The 19,450-nt window shown below is 41.2% G+C and overlaps 1 protein-coding gene across 2 annotated transcripts in view; it reads right to left on the reverse strand.

Moving 5' to 3' along the window:
- Positions 1–2,329: 2,329 nt before the first annotated feature.
- rev1 (REV1 DNA directed polymerase) overlaps positions 2,330–19,450 on the reverse strand; it is a 139,228-nt gene continuing 122,107 nt past the window's right edge. For both annotated transcript variants that reach the window (XM_060826630.1, XM_060826629.1), the window contains exon 23: positions 2,330–2,657. In XM_060826630.1, the coding sequence (XP_060682613.1) occupies positions 2,546–2,657 (112 nt within the window). In that variant the 3' untranslated portion in view covers positions 2,330–2,545. The remainder of the gene's footprint in view (positions 2,658–19,450) is intronic.

The raw sequence follows: 19,450 nt of genomic DNA on the forward strand, positions 1-19,450 counted from the left end.
TCAAGGCAGCAGCTCACCACTGGCAACTAGGTGGTGAGACAATAAATGCTGGCCAGCCAAGGACGCCCATGTCTTAAGAGTGAATAAATATACATTGAAATTTTTTTTTAGTTTATTAACTTGTAAATCAATTAAAGTGGTCATCTTGCCTCATGTCCATATTTGTTCAGGATGAAGGTCTATACCTTCATTAGGAGAGTGACTAATGTGAAACAGTAACAAAGAGGTTACCTTATCCTAATCATTGCCCAGAACATTTCAATTGATCAGCGCTAAGCATAGTCTTCAAAGTTTTATGCCACCTTTCCAATGGACCTTAAGATTGTGGATGGTGCACAAAAGATCCAAACTGCTTCATCCCTGAACTCAATAATTTCTTTAATTATCTACGTAATAAAAGTTTAATCTTGATCTGATGTATTTCTTTGGGTAATCCATAACTTAATAAAAGTGTAATAGTTCCACTACTATTTTTGTTAAAGGCAGGAAAAATCTCTAATTTTTAAGTGTAATATTTAGACTGGTCTTTCAAAATTCCAATGATGGCTCAATTTGGTATTTAAGTCACTTGCAAACTTCCATTATGATACCCAGATGGACATGTGTGTGTTCCTCATTGGTTGGTATTTGAGGTTGTCATTATTTTCTCATCAAGACTTCAGATAATATTTTTGATTCAACTTGACTGTTTTGTATAACTTTTTCAATTGTAAATCTGTTTGTTGCTTTCCTAGTGAAGATGAAAATAAATAATCTGCCTCATTTTCTTAGCCTTCACTCTTATGAATAAAATTTTCAAAAATTAGATCCAATAGCTGGATTTCCAAAGAATTAGCCTGTTTGGTAGACACCTTTTCTTCTTGGCTGATTTTATAAGCCAATAAATAGGTCATTTTTAGATTGATAGGCTGTTCTTAGTCAGGTATTGCAAGAATTCAGGCTGGGTCTTTGGTCAGAGTCTACCCATGACTCAGATGATTGAACAAATGTAGTGTCAGACATTTGATGACAATATGGAACCATGTTGGAAAGTAAACTGAGAAGGACAAAAGGTTTACAAAGAAACACATTGTTTGAATGGGTGGATAAAAGAATTAACATTTGGAGTACAATCTGGAAAAATTAGTTTCTTATTAAATGCACACTTGTACTTGAAACAAAGTCAATGTGAAGGTACAATGAGCAATTGGGAAGACAAATGGCATATTAACCTTGATTAGAAGGGATTAATGTAAAATTATTGCTGAACAAGATGTTGGAACTAAGTGAACAAAAACAGAAGGTGGTGAATAAACAAGCTTTAAATTTAGGATTTTTTTCAAACTGTTAATTGGCTTTCTATCTTGATCTGTATTTATTCAGTGTTGGCATATCATTTACTGAGGCAATTAAATTATTAAATGTTCACTGCCATAGGAAATAATACACAAATGTGACAACTGAAGATTTAGGCAGTAATCAAATTAACTACTTTAACTGAGAATACTTCTGGCAGTGGTATCATTATCAGTTTGCATTTGAAATGCCTATTGTGGCCTAAATGATCTCTCTCTGAATCCCTGTATTTAAACCGGATCAAACAAAGTTTGCTCACTCACCAGGAATTTTCCAGCTGGACATGTGATGGATTCTCCATCATAACAGCTACAATGTAGCAAACCGTCCAGGCAGCATAAGAGTGAAATATCAGTAAAAGCATATCACAATTTTTATGACTTGCAGAACTTACAAATTCCATATTCTAGAAAACAAAATGTTTAAAGGTCCACTTCGTGATACTACTGAGAGAAGGTAAATGGGCAAGGTGCCAAGTGAGGGCTTAGGGTGGCAGATGAGTTAGGATGGGTAATCATGTAAGGTTAGGTGTTTGGTGGCAGTGGTGGGATGTTAGTTTTATTCTAAACCAAAAGTTATGGAAGATTTTAATTCTTCAAATGTTTCCTGGTTAACTGTTATCAAGGTAAACCAGTTGGAACCCACTGCAGCCTGACTCCAACTCCGTACGGGACTTCGTCAGAGGATTCCAGACATCAGCAAATTGCAAACCAAAATTTTACACATGCCAGCCAATTGAAGTATAGTGAGCTTCCAAGAGCTCTTGACACACATATTTCAAGGTACTTCCAGTCTCTGATAGTTTGGAGATGGGAAGATCTGAGTCTATGTCTTTTAATTTCCTACATTCAAAAAAATTAGATCAGAGAGTTCTGTTATAAATTCACGACAAACATTTTTTATTAAATAGAAGTAAACACTAAAAAACAAACTTTATAAACAACAATTTTTTTAAATACAATGTATTCTACATACATGATACTTTTTACAACACAATTATTTACATGCAACTCCAACAAGAATTTGGCACACAATTTTTGCCAAGAAAAAAACCTACAAAATGTTTTTTCAATATCAGAAATGTTTTCATAAAAACACAATGTATTACTACCATGCAAATTTTAAGAGCTTCACAAAGGATTTATGGCACAAGATGGGAGCTCCAGGCTCCATTGTTTCAGATTTTAAAAATTTCACTAGCGTTGTCCTTTCATGTAAATTTTAACGTGCTTCCATAGATTTGCTGCATCACAACTTGAACATTGTCAAGAATGAAATCAAAAGCCATGTTCCACAGGGAGTCTGCTGACTGCTGGATTAGCCTGCCAGGAAACAACAAAGACATAACACTCAGAACATAGTATTTCAAAACTAAGCGTAAATTTATTTGAATTACTGTCTCAGTGGTAGCAGCAACTGAATACCACATACACCATATATTACACATTGCAGCATAAAATAGACAAATGCTGAGCTACACCAAATTAGGACATAAATTATTATATTAAGAAAGCTTTGCTGTGTGCTGGCAAATTAAGTGTTAAAAAACAAAATAACACCCCATTGAAGTTATGATTTGCTGACAGAGAAAAATTCATGTTCCAGAGGTGGACCTGAAGCCAAAATGTTAGTTTCTCTGATGTTTAAGTGCTCCTTGACACACTAAATATTCCCAGTGCTGAAAAGAACTGAATATTTGAAAGAATTCAAGGTCAAAATGATGTTAGTGTGAAATTACTTGTTTTTCCACTTAGGAAACAGGATCACACTATCACTGGTAGCAGCAATCAATTCTGAGAAAGAGAATTTGACAGTTTGACATGAAAATGAATCAAACAAAGTTCTATGATCAAGGTTTGTGCGAAGATTTGTAGCTCGGGTGCTCTGTTGTAGTGGTTCTGTTCGCCGAGCTGGAAGTTTTTGTTGCAAACGTTTCGTCCCCTGGCTTGGAGACATCATCAGTGCTCTGGAGCCTCCTGCGAAGCGCTTCTTTGATGTTTCTTCCGGTATTTATAGTGGTCTGTCCTTGCCGCTTCCGGGTGTCAGTTTCAGCTGTCCGCTGTAGTGATTGGTATATTGGGTCCAGGTCGATGTGTTTGTTGATGGAGTTTGCCATGCCTCTAGGAATGCCATGCCTCTAGGAATTGCCTGGCTGTTCTCTGTCTGGCTTGCCCAATGATAGTAGTGTTTTCCCAGTCGAATTCATGTTGCTTGTTGTCTGAGTGTGTGGCTACTAGGGATAGCTGGTCGTGTCGTTTTGTGGCTAGTTGATGTTCATGTATGCGGATTGTTAGCTGTCTTCCTGTTTGTCCTATATAGTGTTTTGTGCAGTCCTTGCATGGTATTTTGTAAACTACATTAGTTTTGCTCATGTTGGGTATTGGCTCCTTTGTTCTGGTAAGTTGTCTGAACATGACTGTTGGTTTGTGTGCCGTTATGAGTCCTAAGGGTCGCAGTAGTCTGGCTGTCAGTTCTGAAACGCTCCTGACGTATGGTAGTGTGGCTAGTCCTTTTGGTTGTGGCATGTCCTTGTTCCGTGGTCTATCTCTTAGGCATCTGTTGATAAAGTTGCGCGGGTATCCGTTTTTGGCGAATACCTTGTACTGGTGTTCCTCTTCCTCTTTTCGCAGTTCTGGTGTACTGCAGTGTGTTGTAGCTCTTTTGAATAGTGTCCTGATGCAGCTTCGTTTGTGTGTGTTGGGGTGGGTTGGCATTCATCCACAAACTCCATCAACAAACACATCGACCTGGACCCAATATACCAACCACTACAGCGGACAGCTGAAACTGACACCCGGAAGCGGCAAGGACAGACCACTATAAATACTGGAAGAAACATCAAAGAAGCGCTTCGCAGGAGGCTCCAGAGCACTGATGATGTCTCCTAGCCAGGGGACAAAACGTTTGCAACAAAAACTTCCAGCTCGGCGAACAGAACCACTACAAAGCTCTATGATTTCGACTATTTTTCTGAATTACAATACTTTGCAATGATGAACAATTAATAGCCCACAAAAGACCAAATCTGTCTGACAGCCCTTATTGTTATGGCTCTGATGCATCTAGAATATTTTCAATATTGAAAGTGGTCAACTACCCAAGTCAGTGAGACAATAATATATTGCTGGAGTTCTTCCTCTGAAGTCAAGAAATCCAAACATCTTTGTCAGATTTCACCAAAATCCATTTAGTCTATTGAGAGGCCACAGTGAAGGTCCAAAACTCATCATACAAAAGCAGAAACATTAAGCTATAAGACCATAATGATCTGGATCAGGATTTAGTCAGAGATGTACAGCATGGAAACAGAACCTTCGGTCCAACCCATCCTTGCAGACCAGATATCCCACCTGCCAGCACCCTGCCCATATCCCTCCAAACCCTTCCTATTCATATACCCATCCAAATGCCTCTTAAATGTTGCAATTGTACCAGCCTCCATCATAGAACATAGAACATAGAAGGATACAGCGCAGTACAGGCCCTTCGGCCCTCGATGTTGCGCCGACCGAATCCTACCTAACCTATACTAGCCCAATAACTTCCAAATGCCTATCCAATGCCCGCTTAAATGACCATAAAGAAGGAGAGTTCACCACTGATACGGGCAGGGCATTCCATGAACTCACAACCCGCTGTGTGAAGAATCTACCCCTAACATCTGTCCTATACCTACCACCCCTTAATTTAAAGCTATGTCCCCTAGTAACACCTGACTCCATTAGCGGTAAAAGGTTCTTAGTATCTACCCTATCTAAACCCCTAATCATCTTATACACTTCTATCAGATCTCCCCTAAACCTTCTCTTCTCCAATGAGAACAGCCCCAAGTGCCTCAGCCTTTCCTCATAAGATTTTCCTACCATTCCAGGCAACATCCTGGTAAACCTCCTCTGCACTCGTTCTAAAGCTTCCACATCCTTCCTATAGTATGGCGACCAAAACTGCACACAATACTCCCGATGAGGCCGCACCAGAGTCTTATACAACTGCAACATGACCTCAGGACTCTGGAACTCAATTCCTCTGCCAATAAAGCCCAGTACACCATATGCCTTCCTCACAGCACTATTTACCTGGGTGGCAACTTTCAGAGATCTGTGTACATGGACACCAAGATCCCTCTGCTCATCCACACTACCAAGTAGCCTACCATTAGCCCAGTAATCCATCATCTTGTTATTCCTACCAAAGTGAACGACTTCGCACTTAGCTACATTGAATTCCATTTGCCACATTTCCGCCCAGCTCTGCAACTTATCACTTCCTCTGGCAGCTCATTCCATAAACATACCACCCTCTGTGTGAAAAAGTTGCCCCTTAGGTCTTTTTATATCCTTCCCCTATGACCCTAAATCTATGCCCTCTGCACACCCCGATCCCAAGAAAAGACTTTGCCTATTTATCCTATCCATGCCCCTCATAACTTTGTAAACCTCTATAAAGTCACCCCTCAGCCTCCGACATTCCAGGGAAAACAGCCCCAACCTGTTCAGCCTCTCCCTATAGCTCAAATCCTACAACCCTGGCAATATCCGTGTAAATCTTTTCTGAACCCTTTCAAGTTTCACAACATCTTTCCAATAGGAAGGAGACCAGAATTGCACACAATATTCCAACAGTGGCCTAACCAATGTCTTGTACAGCCGCAACATGACCTCCCAACTCCTGTACTCAATAATCTGACCAATAAAGGAAAGCATGCCAAACGCCTTCTTCACTATCCTATCTACCGGAGACTCCACTTTCAAGGAGCTATGAACCTGCACTCCAAGGTCTCTTTGCTCAGCAACACTCTCTAGGACCTTGCCATTAAGTGTATAAGTCTTGCTAAGATTTGCTTTGCCAAAATGCAGCACCTCCCATTTATCTGAATTAAACTTCATCTGCCACTTTTCAGCCCACTGGCCCATCTGGTCCAGATCCTGTTGTAATCTGGAGGTAACCCTCTTCGCTGCCCACTACATCTCCAATTTTGGTGTCATCTGCAAACTTACTAACTGTACCTTTTATGCTCGCATCCAAATCATTTACGTAAATGACAAAAAATAGAGGACCCAGCACCGATCCTTGTGGCACTCCACTGGTCACAGGCCTCCAGTCTGAAAAACAACCCTCCACCACCACCCTCTGTCCTCTACCTTTGAGCCAGTTCTATATCCAAATGGCTAGTTCTCCCTTTATTCCGTGAGAACTAACCTTGCTAACCAGTCTCCCGTGGGGAAACTTGTCAAACGCCTTACTGAAGTCCATATAGATCACATCTACTGTTCTGCCCTCATCAATCTCCTTTGTTACTTCTTCAAAAAAAACTCAATCATTTAAGATTATAGCATGTATAATTTGAAATTTAAAAGTGATAGATTCAGAGGGAGCATTCGTCACTTTGTAGAAAGTGAGAAGCCTCATGCATTGTAAGAGCTTTTTCTTGTATCATGTCGTTTCTTGGGATGAGAGTTACTCCCCACAGATCTAGTAGCTGCCCTGCTACAGTAGCCACAATACTTATATGGTTGATCTAGTTACATTTCAGGTCAATGGACTAAGTCTAAAGTTCATTGGCTGGAAGGCAGTAGACAGGGTGGTGGTAGAGGTATGCTTTTCAGACTGGAGGCCTGAGACCAGTGGTGTGCCATAGGGATTGGTGCTGGGTCCACTGGTTTTTGTCATTCATATAAATGATTTTGATATGAATATAAGAGGTATGGTTAGTAAGGTTGTAGATAGCATCAAAATAGGTTATGTAGTGGACAGTGAAGATTATCTCAGAGTACAACGGGACGTTGGTCAGATGGGCCAATGGTCAATGAGTGGCAGACAGAGTTTAATTAGATAAATGTGAGGTATTGCATTTTACTAAGGCAAATTAGGGTAGGACCTCTCCAGCTAATTTTAGGGTCCTGCGGAGTGTTACTGAATAAAGAGACCTTGGGGTGCAGGTGCATAGTTCCTTGAAAGTGGTGTCACAGGTAGACAGGTTGGTGAAGATGGCATTTGGCATGCTTCCCTTAATTGATCAGTGCATTGAGAATAGGAATTGGGAGGTCATGTTGTGGCTGTGCAGAACATTAGTGAGGCCACTTTTGGAATATGTGGACAATTCTGGTCATCCTTCTATAGGAAAGATGTTGCTAAACTTCAGATGGTGCATTAAAGACTTAAAACTGAACTGTTTCTGTAAGTGTTTCAGTATCTGTGGAGCCATAAATGGTGCTGAACACTGTGCAATCATCAGTTAACATTCCCACCTCTGACCTGATGATGGGCAGAAAGTCGTTAAATTAAGCAGTTGAAGTTGGGTGGACTGAAACGCCACCTGAGGAACTCCGACAGAGCTATCTGCCCTCCAGCAACCACCACCTTTTTGCTCAGAATGATTCCAATTAGCTGCAAGAATTCCCGCAGATTCCCAGAGACTCTAGCTTTTCTGGGGCTACTTGAGCCACATTTGGATTATCTGAATGGCAATAAATTTGGAAACGGTGAGATGCAAGGAGATGCAGGTTCTTTGTACACTAATCTTTGAAACTAATCAAAGTACAGCAGGCATTCAAGGTGGCAAATATTACGTTGGCTTTCAGAGCGAGAGGATTGGAGTACAAGAGCAGGGATGTTGTGCTGCAATTGTACAAGGCCTCAGTGAAACTACATCCAGAGTACTGTATACAAGGTTTGTAGCTCAGGTTGAGGTTTAGGGTGTAGGTTTGCTCGCTGAGCTGTAGGATTGATATCCAGATGTTTCATTACCTGGCTAGGTATCATCAGTGGCGACCTCCAAGTAAAGCAAAGCTGTTGTCTCTTGCTTTCTATCTATAGGTTTGTCTTGGATGGGGTTCCAGGGGTTTGTGGTGATGTCATTTCCTGTTCGTTTTCTGAGGGGTTGATAGATGGTATCTAGATCTGTGTGTTTGTTTATGGCGTTGTGATTGGAGTACCAGACCTCTAGGAATTCTCTAGCATTTCTTTGCTTAGCCTGTTCCAGGATAGATGTGTTGTCCCAGTCGAAATGGTGTTTTTTTTTCCCTCTGTGTGTAGGGCTATGAGGGAGAGAGGGTAGTGTCTTTTTGTGGCTAGCTGGTGTTTGGGTATCCTGGTGGCTAACTTTCTTCATGTTTGTCCTACGTGGTGTTTCTGACAGTCCTTGCATGTAATTTTGTATTGTACAGAGTTTTGGTCTCTTTGTTTGAGGGTAGATGTTCTGGCTATTGAAGGATTGCTACTAAGGTTTACCAGACTGATGCCTGGGACTGATGTACAAAAATAGCCTGGATCATTTAGGACTATATTCACTGGAGCTTAGAAGAAAGATGGGAACTCTCAGAAAACTATAAAATTCTAAAAGGGTAAATGCAGGAAGGATGTTCCTGATGACAGGGAAGTCCAGAATCAGGGGTCACAATCTAAGAATCGGAGAATGGTGAGAGAATGTGGAATTCTCAGCCACAGAAAGCAGTTGAGGTGAAAAACATTGGAGGTTTTTAAGGAGTTAGCTATCGTTCTTAGGGCTAAAGGGATCCAAGGATATGGGGAGAAAGAAGGAACAGGCTACTGAGTTGGATGATCAACCATAATCATTTTGAATGGCAGAGCAGGCTTGAAGGGCCAATGGCTTACTCTTGCTCCTATGTTCTATGTTTCTAAATCAGCACAGCCAGCTCATGCTGAAGCTGAGGGTGAAGAAGTTCTAAAGAGATACTATGTTAAAAATGGAGTTGGAATGAGAAAGTGACGACATCCTCCCAGACCTGCGGATGAAGAATGGATGGCTGTTCATCAAATAGTGATACTGCTCAGGTATCGCAAGGAGATATTATGAGTAGTGAAATTCCTGTGACATATAGGAATACAGAAATTGCAGGCATCGATAAACAGATAGTTTACATGGCTATGACTTGGTTAAGATGTCCAAGGATATACTGCAGTTCTGTAGAGCGTGTCATAGATGTCACATAGTGGGAAATTTCAACATGCAATCAAAAAAGGACCTTTGACGCAACGTTTTGATGAACCATTCAGTTGTGTATTTACAGACTACATAGAACCATTATTGAAAATAATTCCCAGTAACTGAAAAACTATGCCACCTTCTTTGCAGCCTGCAATACATTATCAATGAGGATGAGCACCTCGCCAAGACCTTCCCCACACCTCCGCTTCTTGCTTTTAAACAACCACCAAACCTCAAACAGATCATTGTTCACAGCAAACTGCCTGGCTTTCAGGACAACACCATACAACCCTGTCATGGCAGGCACTGCAAGACATGTCAGAGGTTTACACGTGGGGACAGCACCCACCATGTATGTGGCAGGTACTCGTGTGACTCGGCCAACGTTGGTTTATTTCATACACTGCAGGCAAGGATGTGCTGAGGCATGGTACATTGGTGAGACCGAGCAGAGGCTATGGCAACAGATAAATGGACACCGCATAAACAATCAACAGACAGGCATGTTTCCTCCCAGTTGGAGAGCACTTCAGTGGTCCGGGACGTTCTACCTCAGACCTTCAGGTGACCATCCTCCAAGGTGGACTTTGGGACAGGGAATAATGAAAAGTGGCTGAGCAGCAGCTGATAGCCATGTTCAGTACCCATGGGGATGGCCTCAATCGGAACGTTGGGTTCATGTCACACTACAGGTGACCCCGCTACACAAACTCCTACAGATCCTCTCTCATATGCTCACACATACACACGCACTCTCTCACAGACTTATACCCCTTTACACTCAAGACACATGACACTCTCTCTCAGACACTCATACTGTCCCCCCCCTCACGCACATGCACACATATATACATACGCATTTGTGGCGTTTCTACTTGCAGAATTATATTTTATTTTACTGAAAAACTGCATGAATCTATGTAAGATTCTGTAAAACCCTTTTTTAGATTAGAACCAGTCCGAATATTACAGCACAGACAGCCTCATACAGGGCACCTCACACATTCAATGCGATATCTGAGATGAAATGGAACCTATCGTTAAAGTTCTACTGAGAATGTAACTTTTTTTAAAAAAAATGTTCTGGGGTTTACGCAAGAAAGAACTGAAACCAACATATTTATTAAGTCTCTCATCTTTAAGAATAATTAATCCAGGTCTTTTCCAAAATGTAATTTCAGTTGCATCACACTGTAAACTTCTGCTAATAATTCTGTGTCTTACAATCTTATCCTCCACAACCACCTGATGAAGGAGTAGCACTCCGAAAGCTAGTATTTCCAAATAAGCCTGTTGCAGACTACACCCTGGTGTTGTGTGATTTTTAACACTGAAAATTAACACAGCACATTAGTACACCCTTAAAATTTTGGATATGACAACCACATTCCCAGAAGCTATTCCTTTAAAGGACAATTACAGCTAGGGCAGAAATAGAAAAGTTTATTCAATTTTTAATTTGTTACCACATGAGATACAATCAATCAATCAGAGCAGGGATCCAATTTCATGTCTATGTTGTTCCAGCAGATCGTTCACATTTTGAATATAAAGCAATTAAAGTCAACTGCATATTATCCACAAACACAAGAGCTTTGAAGAGATACTATCAGAATCTCAAAATCATGATTAAGGTCTGCTGTCATGAATATCCACAGAATTGGGGCAAAGGATTAGATTTCTTACTATTTACTAGTACTCAGAGGTTCCCCGGATGAACTTATTGGATTTCGACAATTTGCGTTGATTCATGGTTTAGGTTAACGGTCCATTAAAGTTGATTAAGAAGTTCTTTAACCAAATAGTTGTATCCTCAAAGTTAGATTGCATGCCCATATTTCTAGAAAGCCTGACAAGAGCATGCAAGGTAGCACAAAAGCATTTGAAAGTTTCACAAACAAAAAAGAATGAATGGACAAGTAAACATTCGGTAACTAGAATCAGAAAAGTAGTTCTGGTCATAGGAAGAAGAATTGGTTATATCACATATATTGTTAACAAGCCTCATCGTAAGGAAGAAGATAAAGAGGAACAAGTGTGTCAGGTGGTAAGTGTAGTGATTAGATTAGATTAGATTACTTACAGTGTGGAAACAGGCCCTTCGGCCCAACAAGTCCACACCGACCTGCCGAAGCGCAACCCACCCATACCCCTGACATATACCCCTTACCTAACACAACGGGCAATTTAGCATGGCCAATTCACCTGACCCGCACATCTTTGGACTGTGGGAGGAAACCGGAGCACCCAGAGGAAACCCACGCAGACACGGGGAGAATGTGCAAACTCCACACAGTCAGTCGCCTGAGGCGGGAATTGAACCCAGGTCCCTGGCGCTGTGAGGCAGCAGTGCCAACCACTGTGCCACCGTGCCACCAAAGTGGAAGTTGACAAAGACAATGAGAGAAAGGTGGAAGAAGCGATAAATAGTTCTCAAGGCAAACCTCCTACAATTCAACTAACACACCCAGAAATACTGGGACAATATTTCTTGATGTCTCAGTTAGAGGAAGGACAACAGGAGGATCTTATACTACTTAGAAAGACTACTTTGGAAGTATAAGGTAATCTGTAGAGATACCCATGGCTGTGCACTACACTAGCTGGGCATGAAATGGATATAGGAGTGTCAGGACTGACAAAACAGCAATCTTTTCAGTTAAGCACAAAAAAGCAAGCTCAAGTGTAAACAAAGATACATGTTGGAAGATCATTTGATTAAATGTAGTCAAAGAAGCCAGAGATCACTGGTAGTGTTAGTTCCTAAAATAGACTATAGATTACAGAAAGGCAAATGTGGTCACAAAGACAGATTCACACCCATTCATTGAGCAGAAGACTACATTGATAGAAAGGAATCAGGGATTGCCTACACTTAGATCTATCTACTGAATGGGTACTGCCAGATGCCACTGACATCAAGGGCTAAGTACAATCCCAGCTACTTTTCAAAACCTTATGGAACAAGACTAGATGAGATTCATAACTATGTAGTTTCTCTAAACGATGTAGTGGCATACAGTAATACTTGGGAACAGCATATGAGACAAGTAGAAGACCTATTCAAGCAATTACAGTTGGCTGGCTTAGTAACAAGTTTAGACAAAAGTGAATACAGAAAAACAATAGCAACTTACCAAGGACACATCGTAGGACAAGGACAGGGGGAACATCGTTTGAACACACACACACACACACACACACACACGGCCAACCACTTAAACTCTACCTCGTACTACCCTAATGACATACAAGTCCTGGGCCGCCTCCACCACCAAATCTAAGCCACCAAGCAACTGGAGGAAGAACGCCTCATCTTCTGCCTTGGGACCCTTTAATCACACAGCATCGGCATCAATTCACCAGTTTCCAAATCTCCCCAACCCCCACCTCATTCCAGATCCAACCATCCAACTCAGCACCACCCTCTTGACCTGTCCAACTTGTCCTTCCCACCTATCAGCTCCACCCTCCCCCAATGACTTATCACAATTTCCTCCTACCTGTCCCAACCTATTGCCTTCCCAGCTACCTTACCTCAGCCCCGTCCCACCTCCTACACTGTCCACATTCCTGATGAAAGGCTTATGCCCAAAACATCGACTCTCCTGCTCCTTGGATGCTACCTGACCCGCTGTGCTTTTCCAGGCCACAGTTTTTGACTCTGACTCGCCAGCCTCTCAGTCTTTACTTTCTTCAAGAGACATGTTGCCAAAGGCAGCAAAGATGAAGGCTCTAATAGAATTCTCTGTCCCTAAAAACTAAATGAGAATTCCTGCAACTTTTTTGGAATGTGCGAGTTTTTAATTGGAAATTTGTGCGTAATGTCAACATGGTAGTTGTACCCTTAACAATGAGACAGTCTTCAAGAAGGTGAAAGCAATCCTAATAGGTGAATCTGTATTGTTTGTCCTGGATTTTTTCAGACCTTTCAAAACAGCAATTGATCTTTGAGATCTGGGGTAGATGCAGTTTTCATGCTGGATGAGGAGTCTGGACTAGCGAAGTCTCCAAGAAATCCAACCAGGGTTAGAAGTACTCTTGTCTACAAAAGGAACATTTGGAATTGTTGGCTCTTTAACATTTTGAAGACTATATCCAACATGGTAACAAGGAATTAATCATTCAAACTGATCATAGAGATCATTCAATTGAAGTCTTTTGTTGCAACCATTCACTGTTAACACTGTTCACAACTTCACATTGCTGGAAAAGAATCTCATTGCCAACGTATTGTTCTGATTGTAAAATAAGTTAAAAGTTTAAGAAATACTAGGATTGTATAAGGAGGAAGAAGGATGGATGAATGAATGCAAGTCTTGCGTATTATTGTTTGAGTTTGCAAATTTTGTGATGAAGCACATTTTCAAGATGGAGCTTCATCTTACATAGAGGGAGATATGAGAAGACTTTTTTGTTTTTCTGTATCTCTGATTGAAAACTGAACTGGGGAAAGGATTGTTTTGAAAATCAAGGATGTTGAACAGTTCTATATGCTTTTTAAAAACAAATTACCTGCTATTAATTATAAGTGCTACCTGCACTGTTTGTTCATGCAGTGGAGGAAAGAATACCGAAAGGTTGGAGCCGGAGGTATGTACTAAGATAGGTTCAGCTGGCAACAAGTAGCTGATTGATTTCTGGTATGGTGACCAGTTGCTGATAAAGATTTTCTGCCTGTGACCACTATATGATGAATGCTGGATAGTTGAGCAGCTTATGGGTGTCAATATTTCATCAGAAGCTATTGGATTTTCAAAAAGGAAGGTGCACTTCATTCTTCTGCAATAAAACAAAACCGCAAGCAAACCAGTTTGTTTCTTTTTAGCAGCTGCTGTGTGCTGTAACTTTGAAGCAATACATCAGAGACTTTATAATGAGCTTGCAAAGGAAGTTCAAAGAAAACAGCAATGCTGTACAAGCCAAAAGGATCATCACAGCAAAACATGCAGCAAGCACCAGTGAAAGTCTTCCCAATTCTTCCTACTGCCCGTAATGCCCTTAATGTCTACCCAAATGTGCATGTAAGGGGAGTGATATAAAGGGCTTACAGTTTTAACTAGGGGGGTTAAGTGTTAAGGGTTCAAAAGTTTTTACTTGTAGCTAGAATCTACATATTTGTGAAAAATTAGTAATCCTTGTCTGGTCTCCTTCTTATTGGAAGGATGTTATGAAACTTGAAAGGGTTCAGAACAGATTTACAAGTATATTGCCAGAGTTGGAGGATTTGAGTTATAGGGAGAGGCTGAATAGGCTAGGGCTTTTTTTCCCTGGAGCGTCAGAGGCTGAAGGGTGACCTTATAGAGGTTTATAAAATCATGAGGTGCATGGATAGGATAAATAGACAAAGTCTTTTCCCTGGGGTGGGAGCGTCTAGAACTAAAGGGCATAGGTTAAGGGTGAGGGGGGAAAGTATAAAAGGGACCTAAGGGGCAACTTTTTCATGCAGAGGGTGGTATGTGTATGGAATGATCTGCCACAGGAAGTGGTGGAGGCTAGTACAATTGCAACATTTAAAAGACATTTGGATGGGTATATGAATAGGAAGGGTTTGGAGGGATATGGGCTGGCTGCTGGCAGGTGGGACTAGATTGGGTTGGGATATCTGATCGGCATGGATGGGTTGGACCGAAGGGTCTATTTCTGTATTGTACATCTCTGACTCTAAGTACAGATATCTGGCCCATGACTTCTATTAACTTGGTCAAAAAGATGGGTAAATTGGGGAATTCTGCATACTTCTATAAAATATTTAACTTTTCATAGAATCCTTACCTTGCAGAAAGAGGCAATGTAGCCCACTGAGTCTGTACTGACACTTCGATGAGCATCCCCACAGACCCACTACAAACACCATCCCATAACCTCACATGGAGTTTTGTGACAACTCCCAGAATTTCCATACCCTACTCTGTTGAGACTTTTTTAAATAGATATTTTTATTAAAAAAAGAAAATTTAAGATTTTTTAGAAAAATTACAAAAATAATACAAACTAGTTTCTTCCACTTTACAATATAATAACACCAATATAAAATTATATAAAATAAACAAACTACTAATCTATTTTACAAACAACCAAAACATAAAATAGGATATCATACATTACTAACAGTAAACAACAAGGTAATAAATAACTAGATACATACTCAAAACAGATTTGTATCAAGTAATAACAAAACCAGTATTTATAAGGGATTCTTCCTCCTGGGGGCCCCCCGAACCAGCTACAACCATCACCACGGCTAAGCAAAAGTCCTGGACAGTATGACCGAAGTATCTGTGTCGATATAGTTCAGAAAGGGCTGCCTTGTTTTTTGGTGCACCATATTAGTGAGGAAGTCAAGGGGGATATATTCCATGACTATCCTGTGCCAGTTTGGAAGTCCTGGGGGTGGGGTCTTCGGATACCCAATTCACTAAAGTGGGCAGCACGGTGGCACAGTGGTTAGCACTGCTGCCTCACAGCGCCTGAGACCCGGGTTCAATTCCCGACTTAGGCAACTGACTGTGTGGAGTTTGCACGTTCTCCCCGTGTCTGCGTGGGTTTCCTCCCACAGTCCAAAGATGTGCGGGTCAGGCGAAATGGCCATGCTAAATTGCCTGTAGTGTTAGGTAAGGGGTAAATGTAGGGGTATGGGTGGGTTGCGCTTCGGCGGGTCGGTGTGGACTTGTTGGGCCAAAGAGCCTGTTTCCATTCTGTAAGTAATCTAATCTAACCTAATATTTTTCCTCACACAAAAGGAGAGGATAGTAAATAATTTCCTCCAGTATACGTCCAGGAAGGGAAGATTTGGAGAGCCCAAATGTAGGGACATTGGATCCGATTCAATCTGCGTACCCAAAATCTCTATCAAGGCATTCCCTACTCTATCCCAATACCTACGTATCTTATAGCATGTACACAGACAATGCGTGAGTGTGCCAAGTTCTATTTTACATTTAGGACACACTGAACCTACCTTGAACTCTGCAAGTTGTTTAGGTGCCATGTGAGCACTGTGAACTATCTTTAATTGAGTAGCCTGAGTTCTGTTACAGATAGATATCTTCCTGGCATTTTCCCAAACATCCTCCCACATTTCTAAAGAGATTTCCAATCCTAATTCTTGATTCCAGGTTTTATATAACCATTCCATGTCCTTCGATACCTTATTGCTTAATGATTGATAAAGAGTACTGACCGAGGGCAGCCCCAATGGCCAAAGCACTCTCCTTTCCATTTCTGATTTATAAGGATCGACCAACAGTGTGATCATCTTTTGTGTAAAGTCTCGTATTTGAAAATACCGAAAGAGGTCCTTGCTAGGCAGTCCAAACTTCCGGTGCAGCTGCTCAAAGGACATCATAACCTCCCCATTGAACAGGTGTCACAAACAGGAGATACCTCTGGACTCCCAAGTTTTGAACGTAGCATGCGTCAGCCCTGGCTGGAATCCCGATGTTCCCACTATGGGGGTATAAGGGGAGACTTTTTGCAGGTTACCCTCATCTTGTCGCATTATCCTCCAGGCTTTGATTGTATTTAGTACAATAGGGTTTTTACAATAGTCCATAATAACTCTCATCTTGTCCATAAATAATAGATTGATATGGGGACATTTTGCTTGGGAGGTCTCAATATCTAACCAGATTGATTGTGGATCACAAGGGACCCAATCAGCTACATAAGATAATATGGAGCTCAATTGGTACCTCCTGAAATCTGGAAAGTCCAGTCCTCCCCTTACATGTGGAAGCCGCAGATTTTCTAATTTGATAAGGGGCCATCTGTGATTCCAAACAAAGGAGCCGAGCCAACTGTAAAGCTAATGCAATGCCTGTCATGGCAGCATCAAGGGGAGCATTCTCATAGGATATAGAAGACAAGGTAAAATATTCATCTTAACTAAGGATATTGGGAGATCTTCCCAGTGTTGAAGGATCTGCCTTATTTTCTCTAACAAGTGTACGCTATTTGCTTTATATAGCTGACCAAACACTGGAGTAATAAAAATACCTAAGTACAGAAAACCTTCCAAAATGGAAAATAAGATCCGCCCGGAAAATGGACATACTGGCAAGGCCTCCCAACGGCATGGCCTCCGATTTCATAAAATTGATTTTATAACCTGAAAACATACCAAATAGATTGACCACTTGAATTAATTGGGGCACGAATGTCAAAGGATCACTTAAGAAGAGGAGGACATCATCTGCATAGACAGTAATTTTGTGCTTGCCTGATCCAACCCTTGGAGCCATTATATTAGGATCAGCTCGTATAGCTTCTATTAGTGGTTCAATCACTAGTGTAAATAATAAAGGTGAGAGAGGACATCCCTGGCAACAGCCTCTGCCAACGCTAAAGCTATCCGAACTTAAACCGTTGGTGATCACTGCTGCTTTGGGATCATTATATAATACTGAAACCCATTTAGTAAAGACCTCTCCAACACCAAACTGCTCCAGCGTTTAAAAAAAGATATGGCCATTCTACCCGATCAAATGCCTTCTCTGCATCTAGGGAGGCAACTAAACCCAGTATTACTTCCTGCTGGTAGGCTAGTATCATATTTAAGACCCTTCTAATGTTATTAGTTGACCTGCAACCCTTTATAAACCCCGTCTGGTCCTCTTTTATAATGAATGGTAAAACTCTTTCCAGTCTTAATGCTAACATTTTTGAGAGAATTTTAAAATCCACATTTAACAAGGATATGGGTCTATATGAAGAGCAATCTTCTGGGGCCTTTCCCTTCTTGAGAATGAGAGAAATATTTGCTTCTCTCAATGAAGGCGAGAATGAATAGTTGACTGTGTGAATAGTTGTACATATTTGAGTGGCCCAGCTAGTTCCCCTATAAATTCTTCATAGAACTCAACCTGGAATCTGCCTGGCCCAGGCGCTTTGCCACTCTGAAGCTGCCTAACCACGTCCTGTGCTTCCTGGGTTGTCAAGTAGGCATTCAAGAGCGACACCTGCTCCGAAGTTAAGCTCGGAAGGGCCAGATTTTTAAAGAAAGACTCCATCTTCCTAGTTCTATCCTCACAGTCCTGCGACTTATATAATTCAAAATAGAATTTTCTAAAGGCTGTATTGATCTTTTTATGATCACAAGTCAGGGTAGTAGCACTCTCTCTAACGGACATAGTGGCTTGAGGAGCCTTTTTCTTTCTGGCAAGGTACACTAGATACCTGCCAGGCTGGTCACCATATTCAAATAATCTCTGCTTCACGAATAATATTTCCATCTTTGCTGTTTGAGTAAGTGCGGTAGTCAAGGCTGCCCTAAGGGCTGTGATCCTCTGTAGCTTAGTAATGGAGGGTCTATCAACATATGCAATTTCAGCTGCCTTCAGGCGAGCCTCGGGCAGGTACTGTTGCTCTCCCTTTTGTCTTTTCCGGGTCTCAGAATATGAGATGACCAAGCCTTGCGTATATGCCTTAGTGGGTTCCCACATCATCGAAGGGTTACTGGCAGTACCTAAGTTGATATCCTAGAAGGTTTTAAATTCCTGCGAAAAATACTTTATATTCTTGCTATCCTTCAATAAGAAAGGATCCATATGCCAATGTCAGGGACCTATCCCATCATCACTCGTCTTAACTTCCATGTATACTGCAGCATGATCAGAAATAGTTACACTATCTATTTTGTAAGACAGTATCGAATTCAAAAGGGTAGAGGGAACAAAAAAAAATCAATTCTGGTATGGAACTTGTGTGGATTCGAGTAGAAAGTCTCTACCCTGGGAATGGAGACACCTCCACACATCTACCAGTCCCAGCTCCTTGTTCAGATCCGCCAGTTGCTTAGATCTCAAAGATATGCCCACAGTGGTCCTAGGTATCCTGTCCATCTCTGGGTCAATAAGACAATTAAAATCTCCCCTTATAAGTGTATGGCTGACCCCAAAAGCCATCTACTTAGAGAACGTTTCCATTACAAATTTAGAAGGGTGCGCAGGGGGACGATAAAGATTCAAAATCCTGTATTCCTCTCCATATATTAGGGCTTTAATCAATATATACCGTCTAAACTCATCTTTTATCTGGATTAACTTTGGAAGGGAAGGTTCTTACAAACAAGAATGACTACTCCCCTACTTTTTGAGCTGAAAGATGAAAAGAACACCTGGCCAAACCCACCCTGTTGCAGCTTCGAGTGTTCCTTATCAAGTAGAT

This window comes from Hemiscyllium ocellatum, chromosome 6 (genome assembly GCF_020745735.1).
Source record: "Hemiscyllium ocellatum isolate sHemOce1 chromosome 6, sHemOce1.pat.X.cur, whole genome shotgun sequence".
Lineage (NCBI taxonomy): Eukaryota > Metazoa > Chordata > Chondrichthyes > Orectolobiformes > Hemiscylliidae > Hemiscyllium > Hemiscyllium ocellatum.